The sequence below is a fragment of the Ranitomeya variabilis genome, chromosome 3 (genome assembly GCF_051348905.1).
Source record: "Ranitomeya variabilis isolate aRanVar5 chromosome 3, aRanVar5.hap1, whole genome shotgun sequence".
Lineage (NCBI taxonomy): Eukaryota > Metazoa > Chordata > Amphibia > Anura > Dendrobatidae > Ranitomeya > Ranitomeya variabilis.
The window spans coordinates 637,933,927-637,961,551 of record NC_135234.1 but is presented as its reverse complement, the minus strand read 5'-3'; the positions used below and the strand labels follow the sequence as shown (position 1 = coordinate 637,961,551).

General features: G+C 43.4%; 1 protein-coding gene across 2 annotated transcripts in view; it reads left to right on the top strand.

The window, feature by feature from the left end:
• The window catches only part of SARNP (SAP domain containing ribonucleoprotein), a 164,134-nt gene that overhangs the window by 83,806 nt on the left and 52,703 nt on the right, over nucleotides 1–27,625 (top strand). Inside the window, exon 10 of one of the 2 annotated variants that reach the window (XM_077297586.1) lies at nucleotides 4,673–4,705. The exons of the other annotated variant lie outside the window; for it this stretch is intronic. Coding sequence (XP_077153701.1) covers nucleotides 4,673–4,705 — 33 coding nt within the window. The remainder of the gene's footprint in view (nucleotides 1–4,672; nucleotides 4,706–27,625) is intronic. 2 annotated transcript variants of the gene reach the window in all.

Below are 27,625 nucleotides of genomic sequence, written 5' to 3'. Positions count from 1 at the left end.
TGCCAGCGGGGCCTCCGGGCTTTAAGGAGATGCCGGAGGAGCCCCGACTGACTGCATGAAGATACGCCGCCGCCCCACAGCACAGAGGCCCCACACTGCAAAAGAGGAGCCGCCGCCCCACAGCACAGCACCCACGCGGCACAAAGAGGGGCAGCAGCCGCCGCTCCCAGCACAGAGACCCCACGCTGCAGCGCTACAATGAGGTAATGGGGGATACTCCACGCACTTTCCTGTGACACGCCCCCTCGTCGTCATCAGGACCACTCCCCCCTCCACCCACCATATACACCCGGCGTACAAGACGATACCCGGCGTATAAGACGACCCCCGACTTTTAAGAAGATTTTCAGGGGTTAAAAAGTCGTCTTATACGCCGGAAAATACGGTATATCTGATTTTTGTTCACTTTTACAATGTCTGATTTTCTTGGATACATAAAGGACGGCGCTGGACCAGAAGGTGCAGAAAAGTCACTTCTACGTCTTCATTTTCACAATCTTTGGAGAGTCCAGTAGCCGCCACCAGCGCTGATCATATTCACAGGTCACATAGCCAGTTGTGTCATCCATTGCCGATCTTGTGCCGCCTTCTACCACTTCATGGACGTCACTGTCTTTATTTCCACTCCATGGGATGACAGGCCGGTATTGCTGAGTCCCTGTGATGGGTTCTGCTTTTTGTAACCGATGTTATAACAATCTCTCCTCCTCTTCGTAGTCCTGGTTTGTACAATACATGAACTGGATGGTAAGAGTATTTTTCTCCCTCCATTTGAGGAGTTGCCTAGGTGATAAGATTTGGTGTGAATATGGCCTCTGGAGGCAGGAGCTGCCGGCCTGTCATCTGCTCTGCAGTCACTGTCTACCCCTGGTCATCCTCAGCCCTAACAAAGCTTCTCCTCTGTCCTCTCCTGCTTCTAATACTCTGTAACATAATAAATAATACAGTAATATCTAGCAATCATGGATTATTTGGTAAATATAGACCTCACACTGTTAGACCACAAGCTGAGCAGACCTGAAATCAAGATTTTTGAACTGACACTGTAATAGTTTTATTTTTTAAAATATGATCCCATCATGATCCCATCTTGTATTTTGGTACAGATGTGAATAGGAGCATAGCAGGCACATGTGCAGTTTTTGAAATTTTTAAATTAAACGTTTTTTTCGGAAATGCGTTTTAAAGTTTTGCGCTTGCATTCGCATAGGTAAAATATTATCAAAGATACTCTTGTGACATATCTGGTGAAAGCCTGCACAGTTCTGAGTAGAATGGTGTTTATATTGTTTCTCTATCTCTTTTCTAGCCTGAGTTATGGGGAGAAATGTAAAGGCAGGCAACACCGAAATTCGCACTTTTTCCGAACTTTGAAAATCAATAAAAAATAAAAAAAAAATCTAGAATTTTTTTTTTTCTTCACATTTTGCATTCTCTGACACACTATTACCAAATAACAAAATCTCAAAAGAATTAAAAATATAGTGGTAAAAATCATTGGTTCACTTGACATGGAATGACCGACCTGTAACTTACCTGTGGCACCTAACAGGTGTTGGCAATCACTAAATCACACTTGCAGCCAGTTGACATGGATTAAATTTGACTCAACCTCTGTCCTGTGTCCTTGTGTGTACCACATTGAGCATGGAGAAAAGAAAGAAGACCAAAGAACTGTCTGAGGACTTGAGAAACCAAATTGTGAGGAAGCATGAGCAATCTCAAGGCTACAAGTCCATCTCCAAAGACCTGAATGTTCCTGTGTCTACCGTGCGCAGTGTCATCGAGAAGTTTAAAGCCCATGGCACTGTGGCTAACCTCCCTAGATGTGGATGGAAAAGAGATTTCAACACAAGATTGTGCGGATGTTGGATAAAGAACCTCGACTAACATCCAAACAAGTTCAAGCTGCCCTGCAGTCTGAGGGTAGAGGGTAAAACAGTGTCAACCCTTACTATCCGTCGGCGTCTGAAAGAAAATGGACTGTATGGTAGGAGACCCAGGAAGACCCACTTCTTACCCCGAGACATAAAAAAGCCAGACTGGAGTTTGCCAAAACTTACCTGAAAAAGCCTAAAACATTTTGGAAGAATGTTCTCTGGTCAGATGAGACAAAAGTAGAGCTTTTTGGGCAAAGGCATCAACATAGAGTTTACAGGAGAAAAAAAGAGGCATTCAAAGAAAAGAACACGGTCCCTACAGTCAAACATGGCAGAAGTTCCCTGATGTTTTGGGGTTGCTTTGCTGCCTCTAGCACTGGACTGCATGACCGTGTGCATGGCATTATGACGTCTGAAGACTACCAACAAATTTTGCAGCATAATGTAGGGCCCAGTGTGAGAAAGCTGGGTCTCCCTCAGAGGTCATGGGTCTTCCAGCAGGACAATGACCCAAAACACACTTCAAAAAGCACTAGAAAATGGTTTGAGAGAAAGCACTGGAGACTTCTAAGGTGGCCAGCAATGAGTCCAGACCTGAATCCCATAGAACACCTGTGGAGAGATCTAAAAATGGCAGTTTGGAGAAGGCACCCTTCAAATATCAGGGACCTGGAGCAGTTTGCCAAAGAAGAATGGTCTAAAATTCCAGCAGAGCATTGTAAGAAACTCATTGATGGTTACCGGAAGCGGCTGGTCGCAGTTATTTTGGCTAAAGGTTGTGCAACCAAGTATTAGGCTGAGGGTGCCAATACTTTTGTCTGGACCATTTTTGGAGTTGTGTGAAATGATCAATGTTTTGCTTCATTCTCTTTTGTGGTTTTTCATTTAAGACAAATTAAATGAAGATAATAATACCAAAGAATATGTGATTGCAATCATTTTCAGGAAGAAATTGAGTATTATCTGACAGAATTGCAGGGGTGTGAATACTTTTGGCCATGACTGTATATATATATATTATACATATTATACCGTATATACTCGAGTATAAGCCGAGATTTTCAGCCCACTTTTTGCGGCTGAAAGTGACCCTCTCGGCTTATACTCGAGTCAGGGTCGGCAGGGGAGGGGGAGCGGCGGTTGTCACATACTCACCTGCTCCTGGCGCGGTCCCTGCATGTCCCATGGTCTCCAGGCAGCTCTTCCTGTGTTCAGTGGTCACGTGGTACTGCTCATTACAGTAATGAATATGCACGCATATTCATTACTGTAATGAGCGGTACGTGACCGCTGAACACAGGAAGATGCCCCTGGAGACCATCTGACAGTGAGACGCTGCCAGGGACCGCGCCGGGAGCAGGTGAGTATATCAGGGGAGGTGAGCATTGCGCGATAGTCACCTTCCTCGTTCCACCGCTGCAGGCCGCTCTGTCTTCCGTCCTATGGTTGTGACTGTTCAGGTCAGAGGTCGCGATGACGCGATTAGTGTGCGCGCCGCCCTCTGCCTGAACAGTCAGTGCAGAGGATGGTAGACAGAGCAGCGCGCAGCGATGGAACGAGGAAGGTGACTATCGCAAGTGCCGGGGGCCTGAGCGAAGAGAGGTGAGTATGTGATTTTTTTTTTATTTTAATCGCAGCAACAGCAAATGGGGCAAATGTGTGGAGCATCTCATGGGGCCATAATGTGTGGAGCATCTTATGGGGCCATAATGTGTGGAGCATCTTATGGGGCCATCAACCTTTATGCAGCATTGTATGGGGCAAATGTTTCTATGGAGCATCTTATGGGGTCTTTATTAACCTTTGTGCAGCATTATATGGGGCAAATGTTTCTATGGAGCATCTTATGGGGTCTTTATTAACCTTTGTGCAGCATTATATGGGGTATATTTGAATATGGACCATCTTATGGGGTCTTTATTAACCTTTGTGCAGCATTATATGGGGTATATTTGAATATGGAGCATCATATGGGGTCTTTATTAACCTTTGTGCAGCATTATATGGGGTATATTTGAATATGGAGCATCTTATGGGGTCTTTATTAACCTTTGTGCAGCATTATATGGGGTATATTTGAATATGGAGCATCTTATGGGGCCCATCATGAACTGTATGGAGCATTATATAGGGCTCCTGATTCAATATGGATATTCAAAAACACTTATCCTACTGATATCTCAATTAATTTTACTTTTATTGGTATCTATTTTTATTTTTGACATTTACCGGTAGCTGTTGCATTTCCCACCCTAGGCTTATACTAGAGTCAATAAGTTTTCCCAGTTTTTTGTGACAAAATTAGGGGGTCGGCTTATACTCGGGTTGGCTTATACTCGAGTATATACGGTGTGTGTGTATATGTGTGTATATATGTGTGTGTGTGTGTGTGTGTGTGTGTGTGTGTATATGTATATATATATATATATATATATAATATACCGTATATCCATCTGTCCATCCATCTGTATGTTACCACATAACATCCCCCTAATGTGTTTTAAGAGTTTCTAGGGGAAAAGTAAGTGTATATTTATAAGTATGCATGTGTAAGTGCGTGAGACACAGGGAAAGGCAAGTAGTACGATTTAGGAATAAAACTTGAAAAAAGTTTTAAAAAATTAACGATATAAAGTGTGTGTGGGGTGGAAGGGAGCGCTATAGTTAAATAAGCACTTGGGGTTTATGCGGAACGTTTTTGTAAATCAGGAGAGTTTTCCGATGTCTTGGATTGACCAGTCGTGCTGCAGATGGACAGCATCTTAGGAGATTCTTGTTTTGTGTCCCTGTAGGGCCAGGAAGAATTGATGATAAATCAATTTGAGGTGAGTAGTAGTGTATTCTTTCCCTATTAATGGCCTAAAACCAAATCCCAAAAAGTATTTGCCATCACAATCCCACCATATGTCCAACATGGTGTTGATTTCTCTTTCACATTGCCAGTATCTATCAGACACAAAGATTTGACAATAGCAATAAAGTAGAAACTTCTCTGCTGCCAGGTTTGTATTCTTACCAATGTAAGCTAGAATATTGATGAGCATGGCTCTGAGCGCACTGCCTTCACAGTCAGATTTGACGAATGGTACGCTGGATTCTTTATGTAAAAATGACAGAAGCCACAATGGCACCCAACACAAACCCAGTTATGAGCTAATAGGAGCTGTTACACACCCGTGGTATCGCTAATACGTAGATTTGGGGACAGCATGATGGCTTCCATTGTAAACTGTAGCCGCAAGCATAGTGTCTTCACCAGCTAACTCCCTTTTGGACAGGGTAAAAAATCTCCAGCAGCAGTTCAGTAAAACTTTTTTTTTTTTTAGTTCTGTGGTATTGAATGAAATTACATAAATCATGTATCCTTTAAATACGTATTGCTCTTTGAAACAGTCCTAAAAATCCATTGCTGATTTTGGTGTGACATATAGAAACGGAATTCATTCATGTGCATTTCATTAATAGCAATGACATTACCACAACAGATCGGGCTTGGATTTGATCTGCAGCATGTCAACAATTTTTTTCGCTGTGTGTGAATTGGGTTTGTTCTATGACAGGGTCTCTTTAAGGCTACTTTCACAATAGCGTTTTTCCGCCGACGTCGCAATGCGTCGTTTAGGAGAAAAAAACGCATCCTGCAAAGTTGTCTGCAGGATGCGTTTTTTCCCCATAGACTTACATTACCGACGCATTGCGACGTATCGCCGTCGTGCGATGGTTGCGTCCTGTTTTGGCACACCGCCGCCACAAAAAACGTTACATGTAACTTTTTTTGTGCGTCTAGTCCGCCATTTTCGACCGCGCATGCGCGGCCGAAACTCCGCCCCCTCCTCCCCGGACCTTACAATGGGGCAGCGGAAGTGTCGTAAGACTGCTTCCGCTGCCCCCATTGTGCTTTTCTTTCACAGCATGCGTCGGCCCGACGCACTGCGACGGGCCCGTACCGACGCTAATGTGAAGGCAGCCTAATTTTAAGAAAAATAGTCAGCCCATCCCCAGCAGGCTACACCCACCATTGGACAACCAAGCTATTCAATTTAGCTTGGTGTCACTAGAAGGTAAGCACAGGTCTGGAGCTCCAGACCAGTTTCTGCCAATATTATGTATTTTATTTTTAATTTCTTTTCTTTCATTTTGATTTGATTAAACTTATTCTCTTGTGTCAACAGAAGGGCTAAAGAGTGGGTTGGGCCACTCTGATTTCCTGACTGGATGACAGAGAGCACAGTCTGACAGGGGTCAGTCTGTATCCTCTCTTGTGCGAGATGGCAGGACATGTTTCTTCTTCCAACGCAGTCGGCGTTTTTCTACTGCAGTGGACAGTCCTTGCCCCCTCTTCTCCTGCACATGTGCATCAAGCCTTTTTCTCCTGCTCGGCAGTATGTCTGCTCCTTCCTATTTCCCAGGGAGCACCACTTTCTGCATTCTTTCATGGTGCAGATACCTCACCGCAGCTCCTGTGGGTTCTCCTGGGGTGTTTTCTCTACTCCTGTCACTGGGACTACATCCAACATATCTCTTGATAATCAGCACAGTTCTCTGAGATCCCATACAACGGCCCCAGCAAAACTCATCTTCTCCTGGCACCCATTATCCCTTTCTTGTCCTGTCCCTATTCTTACCTTTTTGTTTTCTTTTTAATCATGTCTAGCCCCATAGAAAGTTGTACATGCTATTTCTCACAGCTCTCACTGGTTGTGTACTTGGCGTGTATGCAAATATTCTCAACGGTCTAACCCATGGTGACTAGCGCTTCCTGCACCCCACCACCTCTGTCACCAGTCCAGGAATCCCTTACAGCCTACAACAAGAGTATGCCCAGCCTGGGCCATTAACCTCTGTCTGTTTAGAGAGTTGACCAAGGTGAGTCACACCCGCCAAACTGCTCTACACCAGCAAGGCAGAGCACTTGAGCAGTACAAGCCTCCTAGTGTGAGTTCTTCATCCCAGTCTCATTCTTCCTCCAGGATTACTGTACAATCATCATCATGTTCTCCCTCCCCAGAGTCTCGGTCATCTCAGGTGTCTGAGCACCCTTCTGAGTCAGATTTAGACCTGTTTTACACTCAGGCTTCTAACCGTAGAGACATGGTCTACAGTCGTGTTTGCACTGTAAACCAAACCTGCAATGTGAAAGAAGCAGACCTATCACCCCCTGCAGACTCTTTATCCTTCAAGACAATTAGCCATTCTGCCAACTTTTTACTAACCACTCCGAATTCACTGAAATACTGGACAAAGGTGGGCTCAACCTGCAAAACTTTTTCACACATGTAAATGTATGCAGAGAGATTTTGTTTCCCCACGATCCTACCAATCTCCTACACAGCATCTCTAAAGGACCCCACAAAGCAGCATATGGAATCCTTATCGAAGTCCATCTCTGAAACTGCTGGTTTGTTTCTGTGTTCATCCTTGTTTGCGACCTAGTTTGCCAAGACAGTTCCTGCCTAGACAAAGCGCCTGCACCAAGGCAACGTCTCCGTGTCCCCTTCATTGGATCTGGCAAACTTTGCAGACCAGATCGCCCACTCTCAAGTATCTCTGTTCTGCCTCTTTTGAAGCAGCTGGCTGCTCATCACGCTCTTCAAGCAATATGGTGGCTATCCGCCATATCTTTTGGCTTTAAATCTGCTGATCTAATTTCTTCAGGGCTAAACTGGACAAGATAATTTTTGGACACCACAGGTGGAAAGAGCGCCCTTTTTCTGCAGAAGAGACCCCCTCATTCTTTGTCCATTCCAAGGCTTCATCAGTCCTTTCATCGGTTCACGTCTATTTGCCAAGATAGACTTGCTGTCCCTCAAGAAAAGAAGAGACCATCTTTCAAGACTACTCCTTTTTGGCTTCCACACATTTAGCCATCCAAGTCTTCATGTACTAGAAACAACAGGTTCTCCTCCACATGACCGGATGCCCCCCACCCTGGATCCCTCTTCGGGTGGGCTGATGACTCTTGTTCTGGGACGTTTGGTTTCCCTAAATCAAGAACGCCTGGGTCAGAAAAATGATCTCCTCTTGTTAGAACAAGGCGTTCTCTAGTTCTCCGCAAGACCTTTTTTTTTTTTTTTTACTTCTTTATGAAAAAAAATCAAAAAACAAGGTGGCACTCACCGTTCCTGTTAAAATACTTTTTTTCCTTGGTTGAAAAAAAACATTGAGCTGGGGAAAAATGTGGGAAGCAGGAAGAACGTACTAAGCAGTTTTGTGCTGATTGCGCTTTTACTGCCTGGTCCCTAACTGAATAGCTTGTCTGCCAGTGGTCAGGTGCAACCTTCTGGGAAGGAGACAACTTTTTTTCTCCTAGTTGTAATTCTTAGTGCCAGCCTCTTGGCAGCAGTGTACACCCATAGTTTCTGTGTCCTCCAATGAAGGCTACGAGAAAGATTTTACAGTATGTAGAAAAGTTCTTTTTTTATGTGAGGGAAGCTGATTTAACTCAGATGGTAAAAACTGATGCACTGTCCAAACGCTGATCAAAAACACTGATGAAACACAGACCATTTTTTTGCATGTGAAAAAAATTAATGTTTGAATGATCCCTCAATCTGATAGGTAGGCATTTAGGGGTGTAGCATAGCTGAGAAAGACAGGGTGGGTACAAGCCCAGCTCTGCAGTGTTTGATTAGAAGCACATGCACAGGCTGTGTGCAGAGAACCACAAGTATCAGTGGTTGCTATGGACAATAGCTGTTCTGTATGACCGAGTTGAGGCTCGCTTAGCTGTGTCTGTTCTGTTTAGTTAGCACCTGGACACGGTTTTGGTGCCGGGCAACCTATGGAAAGCAATAAAAACTGCACAAGTTTAGACAAAAACTGCATTGTCTGTGTGAATGCTACCTAAGACCTCATGCTTACTAGAGATTGTGAATCCCTACAGAGGTTAAAGCCATTTCTTTAGATTTTAAACTTCTACCTCAAAACCTTGGAATGGGGGTCTGACCTTATTCCAAAAGGTCACCTGGTTCTTCTTTATCTATCCCTGCTGTGAGACAAAACTTGCCTTTGTGGCTGGCATACATACATCTTATCTCACCAACCTCCCCCCTCTATTCTGGTTCAGTGAGCGGTTTGATGAGCCATTCAGCCCATTCTCTAGCCACCAACCCCGCTTGTCAGAGCACAGTGGTGTAAATAAAACAGAGAGGTCCAGAGCTTTACATGTAGCTAGCCCTTCACTTCAAGCCCTTTTTACCACCACCATGGAAACAATCCGGAGCTTGCTTCCTATAAAGCTACTCCCCCTGCGATCAGTCATTGCTGTCATCTAGTGACATGTGTCTAGCATATGCCGCGCGGTATGTGAACAATGCTTTGCAGGAGCAGTCATGCACGCTGCATATCAAACGGAAAGAGCAACTAAGGTGAACTGTGCCACCTCTGCCATCAGTGGCTATATTACTTCAGGGTTTACAGCGGAGTAGAACAAAACCTGCTACCACCATGAGATCATTACAGGTTATTAGCTCTGTGACAATATTTTCTGCAGTTACAAAGGATAGATGGTGAAATGTCAGAAAACAATGAATTCTTCCTGTTCTTGGCACATTATGGCAATGCGCATACGTTGAGTAAATGGTATCAGAAAATTCTGCATTTCTTGGCCGGAAAAACGGCTGCAAAAACGCACGTTTTTGCCTAGCGTTTTACCCTGCTTTTTTGACTGATTTGAATGAAGTCAGTGGTGAAAAACACAAGGTAAAAATTTACAGAGAACTGACATGCAGCAGATTATTTTCGACACCAAATCTGCAAGTCACAACTAAGCAACGGGTGCATGACACTTCAGGTTTCTCATTCACTTTGCCGGCATGACGATTGCTATAGGTCTTGCTAGCAAATCTGCATGGCAAAATCTAACCAAAACTGCAATGTGTGCACAAGCCCTAACACGTTAACTTGCCATATCCGTATAGTTGGTCAATATTGTACAATATGGTACAAGATTTCTCTCGCGTATCACCCCTACTCTGGAACCCTCTACCACAACACATCAGACTCTCGCCTACCATCGAAACCTTCAAAAAGAACCTGAAGACCTACCTCTTCCGACAAGCCTACAACCTGCAGTGACCACCGATCAAGCAAACTGCTGCATGACCAGCTCTATCCGCACCTACTGTATTCTCACCCATCCCTTGTAGGCTGTGAGCCCTCGCGGGCAGGGTCCTCTCTACTCCTGTACCAGTTATGACTTGTATTGTTTAAGATTATTGTACTTGTTTTTATTATGTATACCCCTCCTCCCATGTAAAGCGCCATGGAATAAAAGGCGCAGCAATAATAATAATAATAATATTGGGTGCATTGTTTGTGCTTGGAGGTCATATGTGTTCTTGGCATCATGTGTATACCCAAATTTGGCACATGTTACCATAATAGGTTTTCTTAATTGATGGATTGGCATTGCTACACTTAGGCTAGGTTCACATTGCGTTAGGGCAATCCGTTTAGCGCTATGTATTTTTCGGGGCCGCGTTAGGGGTCGCGGTAACGTCCCCGCTCTCGCAGATCCCCGATCTGCGAGAGCGGGGAACGGACCTCGGGCGTGCCGCAGACGCTGCAAACAGCGTCCGAGGCACGCCACAGAAGAACGGCACATCTCTAGCGCGAGCCGAAAAAGGCACGCGCTAGCGATGCGCTGCAGGCATTGCTGTCAATGGGTGCGCTAACAGACCCATTGCACGGCGTTAATTGCGAAATTTTCGCCGTGCAACGCTGTCCGTTAGCGTGCACATATTAACGCAATGTGAACCCCTAACGCGGCCCCGAAAAATACATTGCGTTAGCGCAATCCGTTTAGCGCTAGCGGATTGCACTAACGTGAACCTAGCCTTATAGATGTGTCTTTATCAGCAAAAGAAAAAGACAACTGCACCAACATTCAACCTTCGCTGGAACAGAAACCTTTTTCTCACTGAATTCTTGGGATCTCGGGTGCTCACCAGTTTAAAAAAAAAAAAAAATCTGTGCAGATATGTCAGAGAAATAGAAGAAAGGTGGCACTCGCTGTCCCTTAGAAAAGATCCTTTATTGTACAATATTTAAAACATGGATGCGTGAGAATGATGTGTATGCCTGGTTTACGGTTGCAGTTTTGCGCCTCCTAAGCTTCAGTGGGTCCTGGAGACCCAGGAAATAATAAAGAAAAAATACTTATTTCATGGGACCTCCCTAAAGATTACGTCCATGTATCAAAATATACACCCCCACCTGTAAGGAAAGCAAAAAGCACTAACACAAGTCAATCTCTCTTTGTCACCATATAAATGTTAAGAACATATTCAGCATAGTTTGTAAAAAAAAAAAAAAACAACCTCTCATGCCAAATGTTATGCAATAAAGGATCTTTTTTAAGGGACAGTGAGTGCCACCTTTCTTCGATTTCTCGGACACTTACAGCTGTACCTTCCAGATTCCCATGATGACTGGCAACATGGTGACTTTGGTTGTATGATGTGACAATGAGCATATTGCATTATTTAATGATTATCAATATAGCTTGGTTGCTGACACAATAAACACCTGTTTTTTTACCACAAGTTTTATTCAGCTTTCCCAGCATATACCGTATATAGTCGAGTATAAGCCGAGAATTTCAGCCCATTTTTTTAGGCTGAAATTGCCCCTCTCTGCTTATACTCAAGTCATTCCCAGGGGTCGGCAGGGGAGGGGGAGCAGCAGCTGTCTAATAATTCTCACCTGCTCCTGGCGCGGTCCCTGCACGTCCCTGGTTCCCGGGCACCGGCAGCTTTTCTGTAGTGGGCGGTCACATGGTACCGCTCATTACAGTAATGAATATGGACCCGACTCCACTCCCATAGGGGTGGAGCCATATATTCATTACTGTAATGAGCGGTACCATGTGACCGCTCACTACAGGAAGAAGCTGCCGGAGAACAGACATGCAGTGCGCGATATTCACCTGCTCCCCGTTCCACCGATGGGCGCCGCTGTGTCTTCTGCGTCCTCTGCAGTGATGCTCAGGTTAGAGGACGCGATTAGTGCGCACCGCCCTCTGCCTAAACGTCAGTGCAGAGGACGGGGAAGACACAGCGGCGGTCGTGGGTGGAACGGGGAGCACGTGAATATAGCAAGTGCCGGGGGCCTGAGAGGTGAGTATGTCATTTTTTTTTGGGGGAGGGGGGGGGCAAATGTCTGTATGGAGCATCTTATGGGGCCATGTGCAGCCTTATATTGGGCAAATATCTCTATGGAGCATCTTATGGGGCCATAATCAGCATTTGTGGAGCATTATATGGGGCAAATGTCTGCATGGAGCATCTTATGGGGCCATAATCAGCATTTGTGGAGCATTATATGGGGCAAATGTCTGTATGGAGCATCTTATGGGGCCATAATCAGCATTTGTGGAGTATTATATGGGGCAAATGTCTGTATGGAGCATCTTATGGGGCCATAATCAGCATTTGTGTAGCATTATATGGGGCATATTTTAATATGGAGCCCATCATAAACTGTATGGAGCATTATATGGGGCGTATTTTGTATGGAGCATCTTATGGGGCCATCATGAACTGTATGGAGCATTATATGGGGCTCCTGATTCAATATGGATATTCAAAAACACTTAACCTACTGATGTCTCAATTAATTTTACTTTTATTGGTATCTATTTTTATTTTTGAAATTTACCAGTAGCTGCTGCATTTTCCACCCTAGGCTTATACTCGAGTCATTAAGTTTTCCTAGTTTTTTGTGGCAAAATTAGGGGTCTGGGCTTATACTCGAGTATATACGGTACTTAATTTGCATCCTGAACTACTTCAATATGTCTTCATTTTTGTGGGGTTTTTTACAACTAGATTACATGTATATAGTCACACAACAGCAAGTTGCAGATTATTCGCCCTTGTTTTTGTAGTTGTGTGATTTCTATGTAGTTTTTTGTAGAGATGAGCATATTTGTTTGGGTTCCCTCTTGGGGTACGTTCACACAGGGCGTTTTTGCTGCTTTTTTATGCTAATTTTCAGCTGTTTTTTACAGTAACAGTAAAGCCTATGAGATTTCAGAAATCTCATGCACAGTGTTTTTTTGTGTGATCAGCATTTTGTGCTTTGCTGTTTTTTTGGACATAGTGCATGTCACTTTCAGCGTTTTTGCTGCGTCTTTTCAGCGTTTTTCGCTCATTGACTTGAATGGATGTTGAAAAAATGCAGCAAAAACGCAGTTATCGTTATTTGCTGTGTTTTTTGCTGCTGAAAATTCAAGGACATTAGCATGGACAAATTAGAGAAAAAAAAAACGCAGCCAAAAAAACTGCACCAAAAAGCACCTTCGACACAGCTTCTTTCCTGCCAAGAAGAGCAGGTTTTGCTGCAGAAAAAAAAGCATCAAAAATGCCCCGTGTGAACTTACCCTTATTCGGCAAGCTATAGCGCTTACCGACTAAGCTGCAGAGTTAACCCCGGCTTCCTGGATCGCTCCGGCTGATCAGCGCTGCATGTGTCGCGGCTGTGTCAGTCACAGGTCATGCATGTAGAGCCCAACAAACAGGCTCTCCATACATGTGCTATGACTGTGCCACAGCCGCGACACATGCAGCGCTGATCAGCCGGAGCGATCCAGGAAGCCGGGGTTAACTCTGCAGCTTAGTCGGTAAGCGCTATAGCTTGCCGAATAAGAGGGAACCCAAACAAATTCGCTCAACTCTAGTTTTTTGTTCCATAGCCGAAGTCACCATATAGCCCTAGCCTAGGTTTCCATTGTCCGTCAGTCTGTTTTCTTAGACTTCTGATGTGTAGATTGCATATTTACTATTGAATCATAAGTTTTAGCATTTTCAAAAACTGCCTGTAGCGCACCTGTGTCTGTGCCATTGGCTGTTGTGATTCCAATGAATTTAAAAGCAAAATACCCTTGCCAGTCCTGTTAGGGCGAATGTAATTTATATAAATGCTAATTTTCCACCTCACTCTACCAACAAAGGCAGATATCTTTCGGTCGACTAGACCTCTCTGCTGCTCTAATCGCAGGGTCTAATGTGTCTTTCAAATGGCTCTTAGTCCACGCTCCGTTGCCTCTTTTCTCCTACATGCAGAAGCCTAATCCAGAATCCATTCCCCTCCTTTCCCTTCAGCACCCTTACTACCTAAAAGTTCAGGACCGCTCTTCCTATTTCAAGCCAACTATGCTTTTGTTATTTGAAATAAATTGCTTGTCATTATATGTTTTTAACTGGAAGACTCTCCGTATTCTGCTGTAAAATCTCTATTTAAATAGGTTTTTTTGGCCCGAACTGGACTTTGTCTTGCTTTCCTATGAGCAGCCAAGAAAGAGTTATTGTCTTCATTATGACAATTTATTCTGTCAAACTGACATCTCGACTACATCTTTCTCACATATTCTTTCCGTATTATTTTTTTTATAGACCATTCCTTACTTTTATAAGATTGTATGATACACTTCTAGGTAATGACCATACAGATACTGGCTTGCACATCATGCTCTACTTACGGTATTTTGAAAAATATGGCAGCATTTTCAGGTATTAAGACTGTTTGTCAGGATTGTCAGTACCTGGGACATAGTGGTCGAAAATGTAACCTGTGAGTTTCTCATATCCCTGTTAAAGGAGTTGTCAAGCTTTTCATATTTCTAAGGCATGGCTTGGTAAAAATAACAAACTGAGGCATTTTCTTCTCTTATCAACCATATGGATTCAGCGCAGACTGATCAAATGGAAGGCATCTGTTCCTAAAGCGATGACTGGGCTGTCTGGATGATAAGATCATCCTCGGCAGAACTGGGATCCTAGATGTTGAAGGTTTTGTTTTTTTTCATAAACCAGATAATTTTTATTAACCACAAAAAAACATTTTCCAGTTTTCATACATGAATATTGAAAACATTGATATTTCATACATGGTGTACTTGTTCATTCTCTTCCTTCTAGTGTATTTCTATTATATACACTAACTGACAACACCCTCCCTTTTATCTCTACAGAATATCTATTGATCCATAGTTTCAGGTTAATCATTACCTGAAACACGAAAAGATTGTGTAGTATTATTGAGTTTACATTAGTGATGAGCGAATATACTCGTCACTCGAGATTTCTGGAGCACGCTCGGGGGTCCTCCGAGTATTTTTTTAGTGCTCAGAGATTTAGTTTTTCCTGCCGCAGCTGAATGATTTACATCTGATAGCCAGCATAAGTACATGTGGGGGGGTTGCCTGGTTGCTAGGGAATCCCCACATGTAATCAAGCTGGCTAACAGATGTAAATCATTCAGCTGGGGCAAGAAAAACTAAAACTCCGAGCACTAAAAGATATTCGGAGGACCCCCGAGCGTGCTCGAGAAATCTCGAGTAACGAGTATATTCGCTCATCACTAGTTAACATCTAATACTTAAGTATAAAATAAAGATTATACTGCTAAGTAAATGTGCAGAGGGTAAGCCAGGGGTGTGTAACCACAGGCCTCATACCTTTACATATTTACACATAGACTTTCTTTTTTATATACCCTTCTCCATTCTAATTATAGAGTTCACTTTATTTTTATATTCTGACAACAAAGAAGGCGAGTTCTGAATCCATCTGGCAGCGATACATTTTCTGACTTGGAACAGTATACTGAAAATACCTAGCTGTACTGGATCAAAGTCTAATTTAGTCTCCTAGCATCCCTAAGATGTTATTATGTATCCCCTTGCCTAGGGCAGTACATTCCCATAGCATGCGCATTAAATGTGCATTCTCAACTTTGCACCTTGTGCACCTATCGTTTGATCTTATCCCTGTTTTATGGAAAAAGTTAGGAAATTGCTTCAGGTATTCTGATATTAAATATTTGTATATAAGGGATATCAATCCTTTGGAGGAATTTGCTTCAATGGTGACCACATTAAAATAATTACCTATAATCCTAGGTTGTGTGTTTTCTTGTGTGTTGTAGAATTGATTATTTAGACACACCTATAAGTATTTGCGATGTGCCAAATTAAAGTTTAGTTGGAGTTGATAAAGGCTGTTACGGATGCCTTCTATTAAACCATGATCTATTGTATCAATGCCCTTTTCTCCTAGTCTACGAAATTATGTAATTTAAGTTTTTCAGGTAAGTTATAATTATGCCATAGGGGAGTAAGTTAGTATGTCCGCTAATCCCTAGTATTTCCATTTCGCTGTCCCAGACTTTGAATATCATAGCCAGTATTGGACAGATAGAGGCTGGAATTCAGATTGTAAATGGGTCTATCAGGCTTATAGGAATTTTCCATGGTGTATTTTCATTAAGTAGCTTTCTGACTATATCCATACTTGTTTCCTGCACGCAACCCCTTAATTGCTGGAGTTTACAGGCCAGGAAATAGATCCATGCATTGGGAATTGCAGGACATACAGAGGTTTTTTCATTTTGTAGATATTCAAGCTTTATTTTTGCTTGTTTCTTTTTCCGTAAAAGCGTTATAAACAGGCCATGAACCTTATAAAAATAATCTCATTGGTCTCCACAGGAGCAATTTGAATTATGTACGATAGTTGTGGCATTAGTATTATTTGAATTACAAACAGACAACCCCCACATGTATTCAAGCTGTCTAGCAGTCGCAAATCATTCAGCTGCGTCGACATAAACTAAATCTCCGAGCATGCTAGTAATAGGAAATTGTTAAACATCTCTAACATTTATTTTGAAGATTTAATTTGAGAGCTCTTGACTTGGACTTATGTCTGATTTATATCTAATAAGCAAACATCTCATTTTACGCTTTCATGGTATCCCAATTATAAGTTTAGTCCCCAAATCAGCATTTACCGTATTTTACGGTTTATAAGACGCACCAGATTATAAGACGCACCCCAAATTTTGAGAAGAAAAATAGGAAAAAAATCTTTTTTTTTTAAAAAAAAAATAAAATGGTGGTGCTTCTTACAATCCAGGCGTCTTATTGCTTACCGGAGTGGTGAATCGGGGTCCCAGGGTTGCTGCTGATGGAGGCAGGAGTGGGGAGATGCTGCCAACCCCAGACTGGGAGAAAGGCTTGTTCAGATGTGCGACTATGCGGGTGTTCGGTGGTGCTGGGGCTCCGCCGACATCTTGTGATAGCCAGGATCCCCCATAATTCCATGGTTTACTTGCAGTGGACTCTGGGAAAATGCCTACCGGGGGCTTTGCATGTGCAGATGGAGATCTTGGCGCTGAGATCTCCCAAGATCTTGGTGCCGAGATCTCCATCTGCGCATGCGCCGCCCTGGCAGCCATTTTCCCGGTGTCCACCGCAAAGTAAACCATGGAAGTATGGGGGGCCCCTGCACCACCAAACACCCGCAGTGTCGCACCTCCAAACACCGCCTCATCCCAGCCTGCAGCAACACGCCACTCTTGCCTCCAGCAGCAACCCTGGGACCCTGCTTCACTGCGGCCGGTAAGGTATATTCGAATTATAAGACACACACACACACACCCCCCCCCCCCCCCATTTTCCTCCCCAAATTTGGGGGGAAAAAGTGCGTTTTATAATCCAAAAAATGCGGTAATCTAAAATATTCTGAGATTTTGTTTTTGAGTGAATCGCCAATTAACTGTAACCAGAAATGGATTTATTTTCCCATATTTTGTGGCCGACATTGATTTTGACCTTTTAGAGTGGTATGATCTAAAACACTTCTAGTTAGGTATTCCACCTCTTGGACTAATCGTATCGGAGCATCATACCCAATTGCTTGATCCATCTGTGATAAAGAATGGTGAGTTGCAGGATAACCAGTGAATTGTTTCCAGGTTATCCATTCTCCATAAATCCTTATAACCAATTTCAGATATAACTCTCTGGCTAATGATGTGGGAGGAGCGTCCAGTGGGATTGTACCAGTGTGGAATATTTTCCAGTAGGGGTACATATACATATTAAAATCCACTATTATCAAAGGCAGTGTAGGAGGTGAGTTTAAGATAAAGGATAGGACATTTTTGAGGACTTCACCTAGGTATGGGGTGGGACATACAGTGGGTATGGAAAGTATTCAGACCCCTCAAAATTTTTCACGCTTTGAATCATTGCAGCCATTTGCTAAATTCAAAAAAAGTTCATTTTTTTCTCATTAATGTACACTCTGCATCCAGTCTTGACTGAAAAAAAACAGAAATGTAGAAATTTTTGCAAATTTATTAAAAAAGAAAACTGAAAAATCACATGATCATAAGTATTCAGACCCTTTGCTTAGTATTGAGTAGAAGCACCCTTTTGAGCTAGTACAGCCATGAGTCGTCTTGGGAATGATGCAACAGGTTTTTCACACCTCAATTTGGTGATCTGCCATTCTTCCTTGCAGATCCTCTCCTGTTCCGTCAGCTTGGATGGTGAACTTTGGAAGACAGCCATTTTCAGGTCTCTCCAGAGATGCTCAATTGGGTTTAGGTCAGGGCTCTGGCTAGGCCAGTCAAGAATGGTCACATAGTTGTTCTGGAGCCACTTCTTTGTTATTTTAGCTGTGCTTAAGGTCATTGTCTTGTTGGAAGGTGAACCTTCGGCCAAGTTTGGGGTCCAGAGCACTCTGGAAGAGGTTTTCATCCAGGATATCTCTGTACTTGTTGTGTAGACAAAACCAAACTCATCATCTTTCCCCCATCTTGCGTAACCCCCTACATGAACTATCATAGTAAACGGCATCACACTCCCTCCCGCACCTGAAATCCGCTGCCTCGGGGTAACTCTCGATTCTGCCCTGTCCTTCAAACCGCACGTCCAAACCCCTTGCCACCTCCTGTCGCCTCCAACTCAAAAATATTGCCAGAATCCGTCCCTTCCTCAGCCCGCAATCTACTAAAACTCTTGTGCATGCCCTCATCATCTCCCGCCTCGATTACTGCAACACCCTCCTCTGTGGCCTCCCCGCTAACTCCCTTGCACCACTCCAGTCTGTCCTCAACTCTGCTGCTCGGCTAATCCACCTCCTCGCTACACCCCTGCTTCACCCCTCTGCAAATCCCTCCACTGGCTCCCAATTCCCCAACGAATCAAGTTCAAACTACTAACACTGATTTACAAAGCCATCCACAACCTGTCCCCCTCCCTATATCTCTGAACTAATCTCCCACTATCTTTCTTCCCTCACGTAATCTTCGATCCTCCCAAGACCTCCTACTCTCCACCACACTTATTCGTTCCTCACACAACCACCTCCAAGATCCGATTATCCACCACCCTCGGATCCTTCAGACGGAATCTGAAAACCCATCTCTTCAGGAAAGCCTACAGCCTGCAATAACCATTTTGCCGCCTCACCGACCACCCGAGCTGCCGCCACGTCACCGACCACCCGAGCTACCGCCACGTCACCGACCACCCGAGCTGCCGCCACGAGCACCCGAGCTGCTGCCTCACCACCACCAGTGCTGCAGCACACCAACCTCCTGTCTCTTCCCCACTATCCTGAAGAATGTAAGTCCGCAAGGACAGGGTTCTCTCCCCTCTGTACCAGTCTGTCACTGTAAATTTGTTTACTGTTAACAATATCTATAACCCTGTATGTAACCCCTTTTTACATGTACAGCACCATGGAATTAATGGTGCTATATAAATAAATAATAATAATAATACTTGGCCACATTAATGTTTCCTTCAATGACAACCAGTCACTGTCCCTGCAGTTGAAAAATACCCCCATAGCATGATGCTGCCACCACCATGTTTCACTGTTGGGATTGTATTGGGCAGGTGATGAGCAGTGCCTGGTTTTCTCCACCCATACCGCTTAGAATTATCACCAAAAAGTTCTATCTTTGTCTCATCAGACCAGAGAATCTTATTTCTCATAGTCTGGGAGTCCTTCATGTGTATTTTAGCCAACTCTATGCGGGCTTTCATATGTCTTGCACTGAAGAGAGGCTTCCATCGGGCCACTCTGCCATAAAGGCCCGACTGGTGGAGGGCTGCAGTGATAGTTGACTTTGTGGAACTTTCTCCCATCTCCCTACTGCATCTCTGGAGCTCAGCCACAGTGATCTTGGGGTTCTTCTTTACCTCTCTCACCAAGGATCTTCTCCCACGATTTTTCAGTTTGGCTGGACGGCCAGGTCTAGGAATACTTCTTGTGGTACCAAACTTCTTCCATTTAAGGATTATCGAGGTCACTGTGCTCTTAGGAAACTTGAGTACTGCAGAAATTCTGTTGTAACCTTGGCCAGATCTGTGCCTTGCCACAATTCTGTCTTTGAGCTCCTTGGCCAGTTCCTTTGACCTCATAATTCTCATTTTGGTCTGACATGCACTGTGAGCTGTGAGGTCTTACATAGACAGGTCTGTGCTTTTCCAAATCGAGTCCTGTCAGTTTAATTAAACACAGCTGGACTCCAATGAAGGAGTAGAACCATCTCCAGGAGGATCACAAGGAAATGGACAGCATGTGACTTAAATATCAGTGTCTGAGCATAGGGTCTGAATACTATTGACCGTGATATTTAAGTTTTTCTTTTTTAATAAATTTGCAAAAGTTTCTACTTTTTTTTTTTTTTTTTTTGTCAAGATGGGGTGCAGAGTGTACATTAATGAGAAAAAAATGAACTTTTTTTTAATTTACTAAATGGCTGCAATGAAACAGTGACAAATTTAAAGGGGTCTGAATACTTTCTGTACCCACTGTATATAGCCACTAGCAATATTGTAATTTCGTATATGGTGCATATTAAACCTACATATCACCCAATCTGTGCCAATTAGCGATTTTAAACAAGTAAAAGGTATTTGCTTGTGTATAATGACACTGACCCCTCTACCATGTGACAAATATGTGGAATGATATTGGTACCCATTTCAAGATCTATGAACAGATTCAGTTTTATCTTTTGTGTATTTCGGATAAACGGATAATAGTGAGACGGTATTTTTTCAGCCAAGATAAAACTTTGCAACGTTTTGTTGCGTTACCCAAACTCCTTAGGCTATGTGCACACGATGCAGATTTGCTGCGGATCCGCAGCGGATTTTTCCGTGCAGAAACGCTGCAGATCTGCACTGTGATTTACAGTACCATGTAAATCAATGTAATAAAAAAAGTTGTGCAGATGGTTCAGAAAAATCAGTGCGGAATTGCTGCGGATTTAAAAGAAGTGCATGTCACTTCTTTTGTGCTGATCTGCAGCGTTTTTGCACCCCTCCATGATAGAAATCCGCAGTGGCAAAATCCGCGGCAAATCCGCACAAAATCTGTATAAAAACTGCGGCAAATCCGCGGCTGCGGATTCTGCCAGGAGATGCACTTTTCCTACGTGTGCACATAGCCTTACATTCCATGCAATTATAACAATGTATCCAGCCAATTTGTATTATCCGTAATATGACACACATGCCTTCTGTCCAGGTAGGTCATTTATAGAGAACAATGTTCAAAGAGATATCCATTTCCGTTTGAGATCCTAGGTCCCACAACCTTAAACAAACATACAAACATAAAACAATAATAAAAAGAGGAAAAAAACACTAAAGGAAAAGATGGACCTTTCTCTCTAGTTATAAGAATGGAAGCCATTAAAATCTCCTGCCTCGGAGAGGACTTTCCAATAAATTTTCTACATTGGGTATCGACAAAGAACCAAAAGAGACATTTTCCTGTGAACTTATCTAGCATCCATGCTCTGCTGTTTTAACAAAGAAATTTAGAACTGAGCCAGTTCTTTGGAGTAGTATCATATATGAAACATTCATCTAGGCGATTTTTACTTGATCCTGTAGTCCCGCAATCATTTTCATCTAGCCGGCGGAATACCTCTTTGGGAGATTCATAGATTTTAGCTTCACCAAAAGCTACTATAAAGTGGGCAGGGTATATCATAGCATAGCATATGGTAGTTCCAGCGTTCTCATCCGCCTTTTAACTTCCGTTAATTGCGCCCTTCGTTTTTGGACTTCAACTTAAAAGCCTGGGAACACAGATATCTTTCTATTCTCAATTGATATGTCAGCATTCTCTCTGGCTTTACGGAGAATTGTGTCTCTATCTTTGTAATGTAACAGCTTAATCAGGATGAATCTTGAGGGTGCCCATGGTGGTGGGGGTCTGTAAGGAACTCTGTGTGCACGTTCAATGGTGAATAGAGGAGATGGCATATCTTTCCCAAAGTTATCCTACTTTTCACAAAATTCTCCAGGATTATCATCTTCAACTTTTTCTGAAACTCCCACAATTTGTATGTTGTTTCTTCGAAGTCTGTTTTCAAGGTTGTCATTTATATTGCATAAAGCAGTAATGCTCTGTGATTTTCTTTATATCAGACTGCATTTGGGGTAACTGATCCTCCACAGTACTTATTCTACCTTCAGACTCTCAATTATTTTTTCATATGCTTTTTGCTAGTCTTTCCTTATCAAGGATATGTCTAGTGGTCCCATATGTGACTTCATACTTGTTAGGCCTCTTTCACACTTCCGTCTTTCAGCTTCCGTCACAATCAGTCGTTTTTTGTGAATACAGGATCCTGCAAAAAAATTTGCAGGATCCTGCATTTTCCCATAGACTTGTATTAGCGACTGATTGTGACGGATGGCCATCCGTTTCATCCGTCGTGCACTGGATGCGTCGCACACGTTTTTCACTATTTTTGTAACGTACGTCGACACGTCATTTTACTGTACAACGACGTACAGCAGACTGCGCAAGTGTGAAAGAAGCCTTAGGGTGCAGTTGCATTTAGACACCGCAGGGATCACTTCACTTAGGGTACCGTCTCACAGTGGCACTTTGGTCGCTATGACGGCACGATCCGTGACGTTCCAGCGATATACATACGATCTCGCTGTGTCTGACACGCTACTGCGATCAGGGACCCCGCTGAGAATCGTACATCATAGCAGATCGTTTCAAACTTTCTTTCGTCGCTGGATCACCCGCTGTCATCGCTGGATCGGCGTGTGTGACGCCGATCCAGCGATGTGTTCGCTTGTAACCAGGGTAAACATCGGGTTACTAAGCGCAGGGCCGCGCTTAGTAACCCGATATTTACCCTGGTTACCATTGTAAATGTAAAAAAAAAAAACCACTACATACTTACATTCCGGTGTCTGTCACGTCCCTCGCCATCAGCTTCCCGCACTGACTGTGAGCGCCGGCCGTAAAGTAAAAGCAGAGCACAGCGGTGACGTCACCGCTGTGCTGTGCTTTACAGCCGGCACTGACAGTCAGTGCGGGAAGCTGACGGCGAGGGATGTGACAGACACTGGAATGTGAGTATGTAGTGTTTTTTTGTTTTTTTTTTTACATTTACAATGGTAACCAGGGTAAACATCGGGTTACTAAGCGCGGCCCTGCGCTTAGTAACCCGATGTTTACCCTGGTTACCCGGGGACCTCGGCATCGTTGGTCGCTGGAGAGCTGTCTGTGTGACAGCTCCCCAGCGACCACACAACGACTTACCAACGATCACGGCCAGGTCGTATCGCTGGTCGTGATTGTTGGTAAATCGTTTAGTGTAACGGTACCCTTATAGTGGGTTCTTCCACTGTTTGCAAACTGTTATCTGTCAGCACTGCAGGGGGGGTATTACTTTTCTGATGCGGTGCCAGTTCCCCTTATTTGTTAATGTTTCACAGCTACCAGAGCCCTCGTTATTTTTCCCTATCATCTGCCGGTGTCACCTCCATCAGGATTTGTATTTCAGGCTCACCTGCTGTTGCTGCTCCACTGTTATTCAGTTGTGCAAAGTGCTCCAATCTTGCGGCTATCTCCTCTGCCTTTTCTCACGCCGAATCTTCCAGTGTCGGCGCCATGATGGATTATCCTCCTTCCTTACCATTGTGGCTTTTCTACCTCTTCACGGCTACTTCTGTTGCTGAGAGAGGTAATCGCTGATTATGCAGCACTCTTTCCGGGACCAGGGTATATTCCAAAAAAAGAAGTGCAGGATTTTATCTGGATCTTTCCAGGAGCTCTGTGGTAATGCGTCCGCTCATATCCTCCAGCAGGCCACGCTCCAGCTCTAAAACCCTTAACTTATTATATACATTGTCTGATACACAGGTTAAAAAGAATAGGGATTTTTTTGTATGATGCATAAAAAACAAAAGGAAAAACACCTGCAGGGCTCTGGTGGTTGAAAAATTAAAGGGGTTGGTGATTTTATTTTATCAAATGTAATGGGGCCAGCATTTTGTGACACTTATCAATATTTAAGGATTACAGGTTCTCCTCATGCTCTGTGAGTGAAACCTTTCTCACAGACTGCACGGGGCTCGTGTTCTCAAGATGGATCCTGAATGAAGAGCGTGTGATCAACCCTGTTCATCATCCTCATCATTATTCTCCAATGGCTAAACATGGAAAGCAATTTTAGGCTATGTTCACACAGGGTGTTTTTGCTGCTTTTTTTTTAAATGCAAATTTTAAGCTGTATTTTACAGTACCATCAAAAGCAGTGAAATTTCAGGAATCTCATGCACACAATTTTTTTTTCCTGACTCAATTGGAAAACTGCTGAGTTTTTGAAAAAGTGTAGCATGTTGCTTGTTTCAACGTTTTTTTCACCCATAGAAAGCAATGAGTTAGTGCAAAAACGCAGGTATCCCATTTATTTTTTCCAAAGTCTAAACCATAATGTCTGTGTCCTCACCTGAGAATGCTGATTTTGTAAGTTTACCCACTGACAAAGACATGAACAGTCTATAATTTTAAGGGTAGGTTAATTTTAACATCGAGAGATAGAGTATCCAAAATTAAATCCAGAAAATCACATTGTATAAAATAATTTACATTGTGCAGTGAGAATTAAGTAGTTGATTCCTCTGGCAAACAAGACTTAATACTTGGTGGCAAAACCCTTGATGACAAGCACAGCAGTCAGATGTTTTTTGTAGTTGATGATGAGGTTTGCGCACATGTCAGGAGGAATTTTGGTCCACTCCTCTTTGCAGATCATCTCTAAATCATTAAGATTTTGAGGCTGTCGCTTGGCAACTCGGAGCTTCATCTCCCTCCATAAGTTTTCTATGGGATTAAGGTCTGGAGACTGGCTAGGCCACTCCATCACCTTAATGTGCTTATTTCTGAGCCACTCCTTTGTTACCTTGGCTGTATGTTTTGGGTCATTGTCTTGCTGGAAGACCCAGCTACGACTCATTTTTAATGTCCTGCTGGAGGGAAGGAGGTTGTTGCTCAGGGTTTTATGGTACATGGCTCCATCGATTCTCCCATTGATGTGGTGAAGTAGTCCTGTGCCCTTAGCAGAGAAACACCCCCAAAACATAATGTTTCCACCTCCATGCTTGACAGTGGGGACGGTGTTCTTTGGGTCATAGGTAGCACTTTTCTTCCTCCAAACACGGCGAGTTGAGTTAATTCCAAAGAGTTCAATTTTTGTCTCATCTGACCACAGCACCTTCTCGCAATCACTCACAGAATCATCTAGGTGTTCATTGGCAAACTTCAGATGGGCCAGCACATGTGCCTTCTTGAGCAGAGGGACCTTGCGGGCACTGCAGGATTTTAAACCTTTATGTAATGTGTTAGCAATGGTTTTCTTGGTGACTGACTATGGTCCCAGCTGTTATGAGATCATTAACAAGTTCCCCCCGTGTAGTTTTAGGCTGATCTTCCTCATGATCAAGGATACCCCACGAGGTGAGAATGTGCGTGGTGCCCCAGATCGATGTCGATTGACAGTCATTTTGTATTTCCTCCATTTTTTTTTTTTACTATTGCACCAACAGTTGTCTTCTTCTCACTCAGCGTCTTATGTATGGATTTGAAGCCCTTTCCAGCTTTGTGCAGGTTTATGATTTTGTCCCTGACCTCCTTATAAAGCTCTTTGGTCTTGCCCATGTTGTAGAGATTAAAGTCTGACTGATTAATTGAGTCTGTGGACAGAAGTCTTTTATAAAGGTGACTATGTAAGGCCTCTTTCACACTTGCGTCGTGTGACGTACGTCGCAATCCTTAGTTTTGGGAAAAAAACGGATACTGCAAATTAGCCCGCAGGATGCGTTTTTTCCCATAGACTTTTATTGCCGACGGATTGCGACTTATGGCCACACGTCGCGTCCGTCATGCACTGGATCCGTCGGTATTTGGGGGACCGTCGTAGCGAAAAAACGTTCAAGTGAACGTTTTTTCGTACGTCGCGTCCGCCATTTACTACCACGCATACGCTGCCGAAACTCCGCCCCCTCCTCCCCGGACTTTAGACTGGGCAGCGGATGCGTTGCAAAAATGCATCCGCTGCCCACGTTGTGCCACATTTTCACAACGTGCGTCGGTACGTCGGCCCAACGCATAGTGACGGATCCGTACCGACGCTAGTGTGAAAGTAGCCTAAGACAGCTGTCTTTAATGCAGAAAACGAGTTGATTAGGAGTGTCTAACTGGTGTGTAGGAGCCAGAACTCTTAATGGTTGATAGGGGATCAAATACTTATTTATCCCTGCAAAATGCAAATAAATTTATAAAATTTGTACAATGTGATTTTCTGGATTTTATCTTTAACCCCTTCCCGACCTGTGTCGCTACATAGGGATCATGAAAGTCGGTGCCAATCCGACCTGTGACGCCTATGTGGCGTCATGGCAAGATCGCATTCCTGCAGATCGGGTGAAAGGGTTAACCAAAATTTCACCCGACCTGCAGGTACAGGAGGAGTTGTACTTGAGCCCGGGTGGTGACTTTGCCCAAGCCCCCCCCCCCGTGGCTACGATCGCTCTGATTGGCTGTTTCACTTTCAACAGCCAATTAGAGCAATCGTAATATTTCACCAATGAAAATTGGTGAAATATTACAATCCAGCCATGGCCGATGATGCAATATCATCGGCCATGGTTAGAGACCGCGATCTGCCGCCGCCGTCAGTCTTTCCTCCCCTCCGTCCTGTCCTCCACTGCCCTCCCTCTCCCCTCTCCATCTTCCAAAATGGCCGGCAGATTCATTCCAGATACATTTTGATCATTGTGATAGAACCTATCACAGTGATCAAAATAAAAAAAATTGTAAATAAATTTACAATTTATCACCCCCATAGGTAGGGAAAATACCCCCATAGGTAGGGAAAATAATAAAATAAAATTATATTTATTTTTATTTTTCCACATTAGGGTTAGAATTAGGGTTAGGGTTGCAATTAGGGTTAGGGTTGCAATTAAGTGGCAGTTTTCCATCACGTTTACAGTACCATGTAAACCCATGGAAAATCCGCTGTGCCCATGGTGCGGAAAATACAGCGCGGAAACGCTGCCTTGTATTTTCCGCAGCATGTCAATTCTTTGTGCAGAATACACCTGTTCCTCAATAGGAATCCGCAGGTGAAATCCGCACAAAAAACACTGGAAATGTTTTACCTGTGGATTTTTCAAAAACGTTGCGGAAAAATACACACACGAATCCTCAACGTGGGCACATAGCCTTAGGGTTAGGGTTGGAACTACACCATGTTCCAAATTATTATGCAAATAATATTTTTCTCAGATTTTCCTAAATGGCCGGTGCAAATGACAGTCGGTCAAATAAAAGTCATCACCCGTTAGATTATACATCAAATTTTATTGAAGAAACCTCCCAATGATAACAGTATAATCTCCAAAATGATTAAAAACTCAAAATGCACTGTTCCAAATTATTAGGCACAGTAGAATTTCTAAACATTTTGATATGTTTTAAAGAACTGAAAATGCTCATGTGTGGAATTTGCAGCATTAGGAGGTCACATTCACTGAACAAAAAAGCTATTTAACTCCAAAACATCCTAACAGGCCAAATTACATGTTAACATAGGAACCCTTCTTTGATATCACC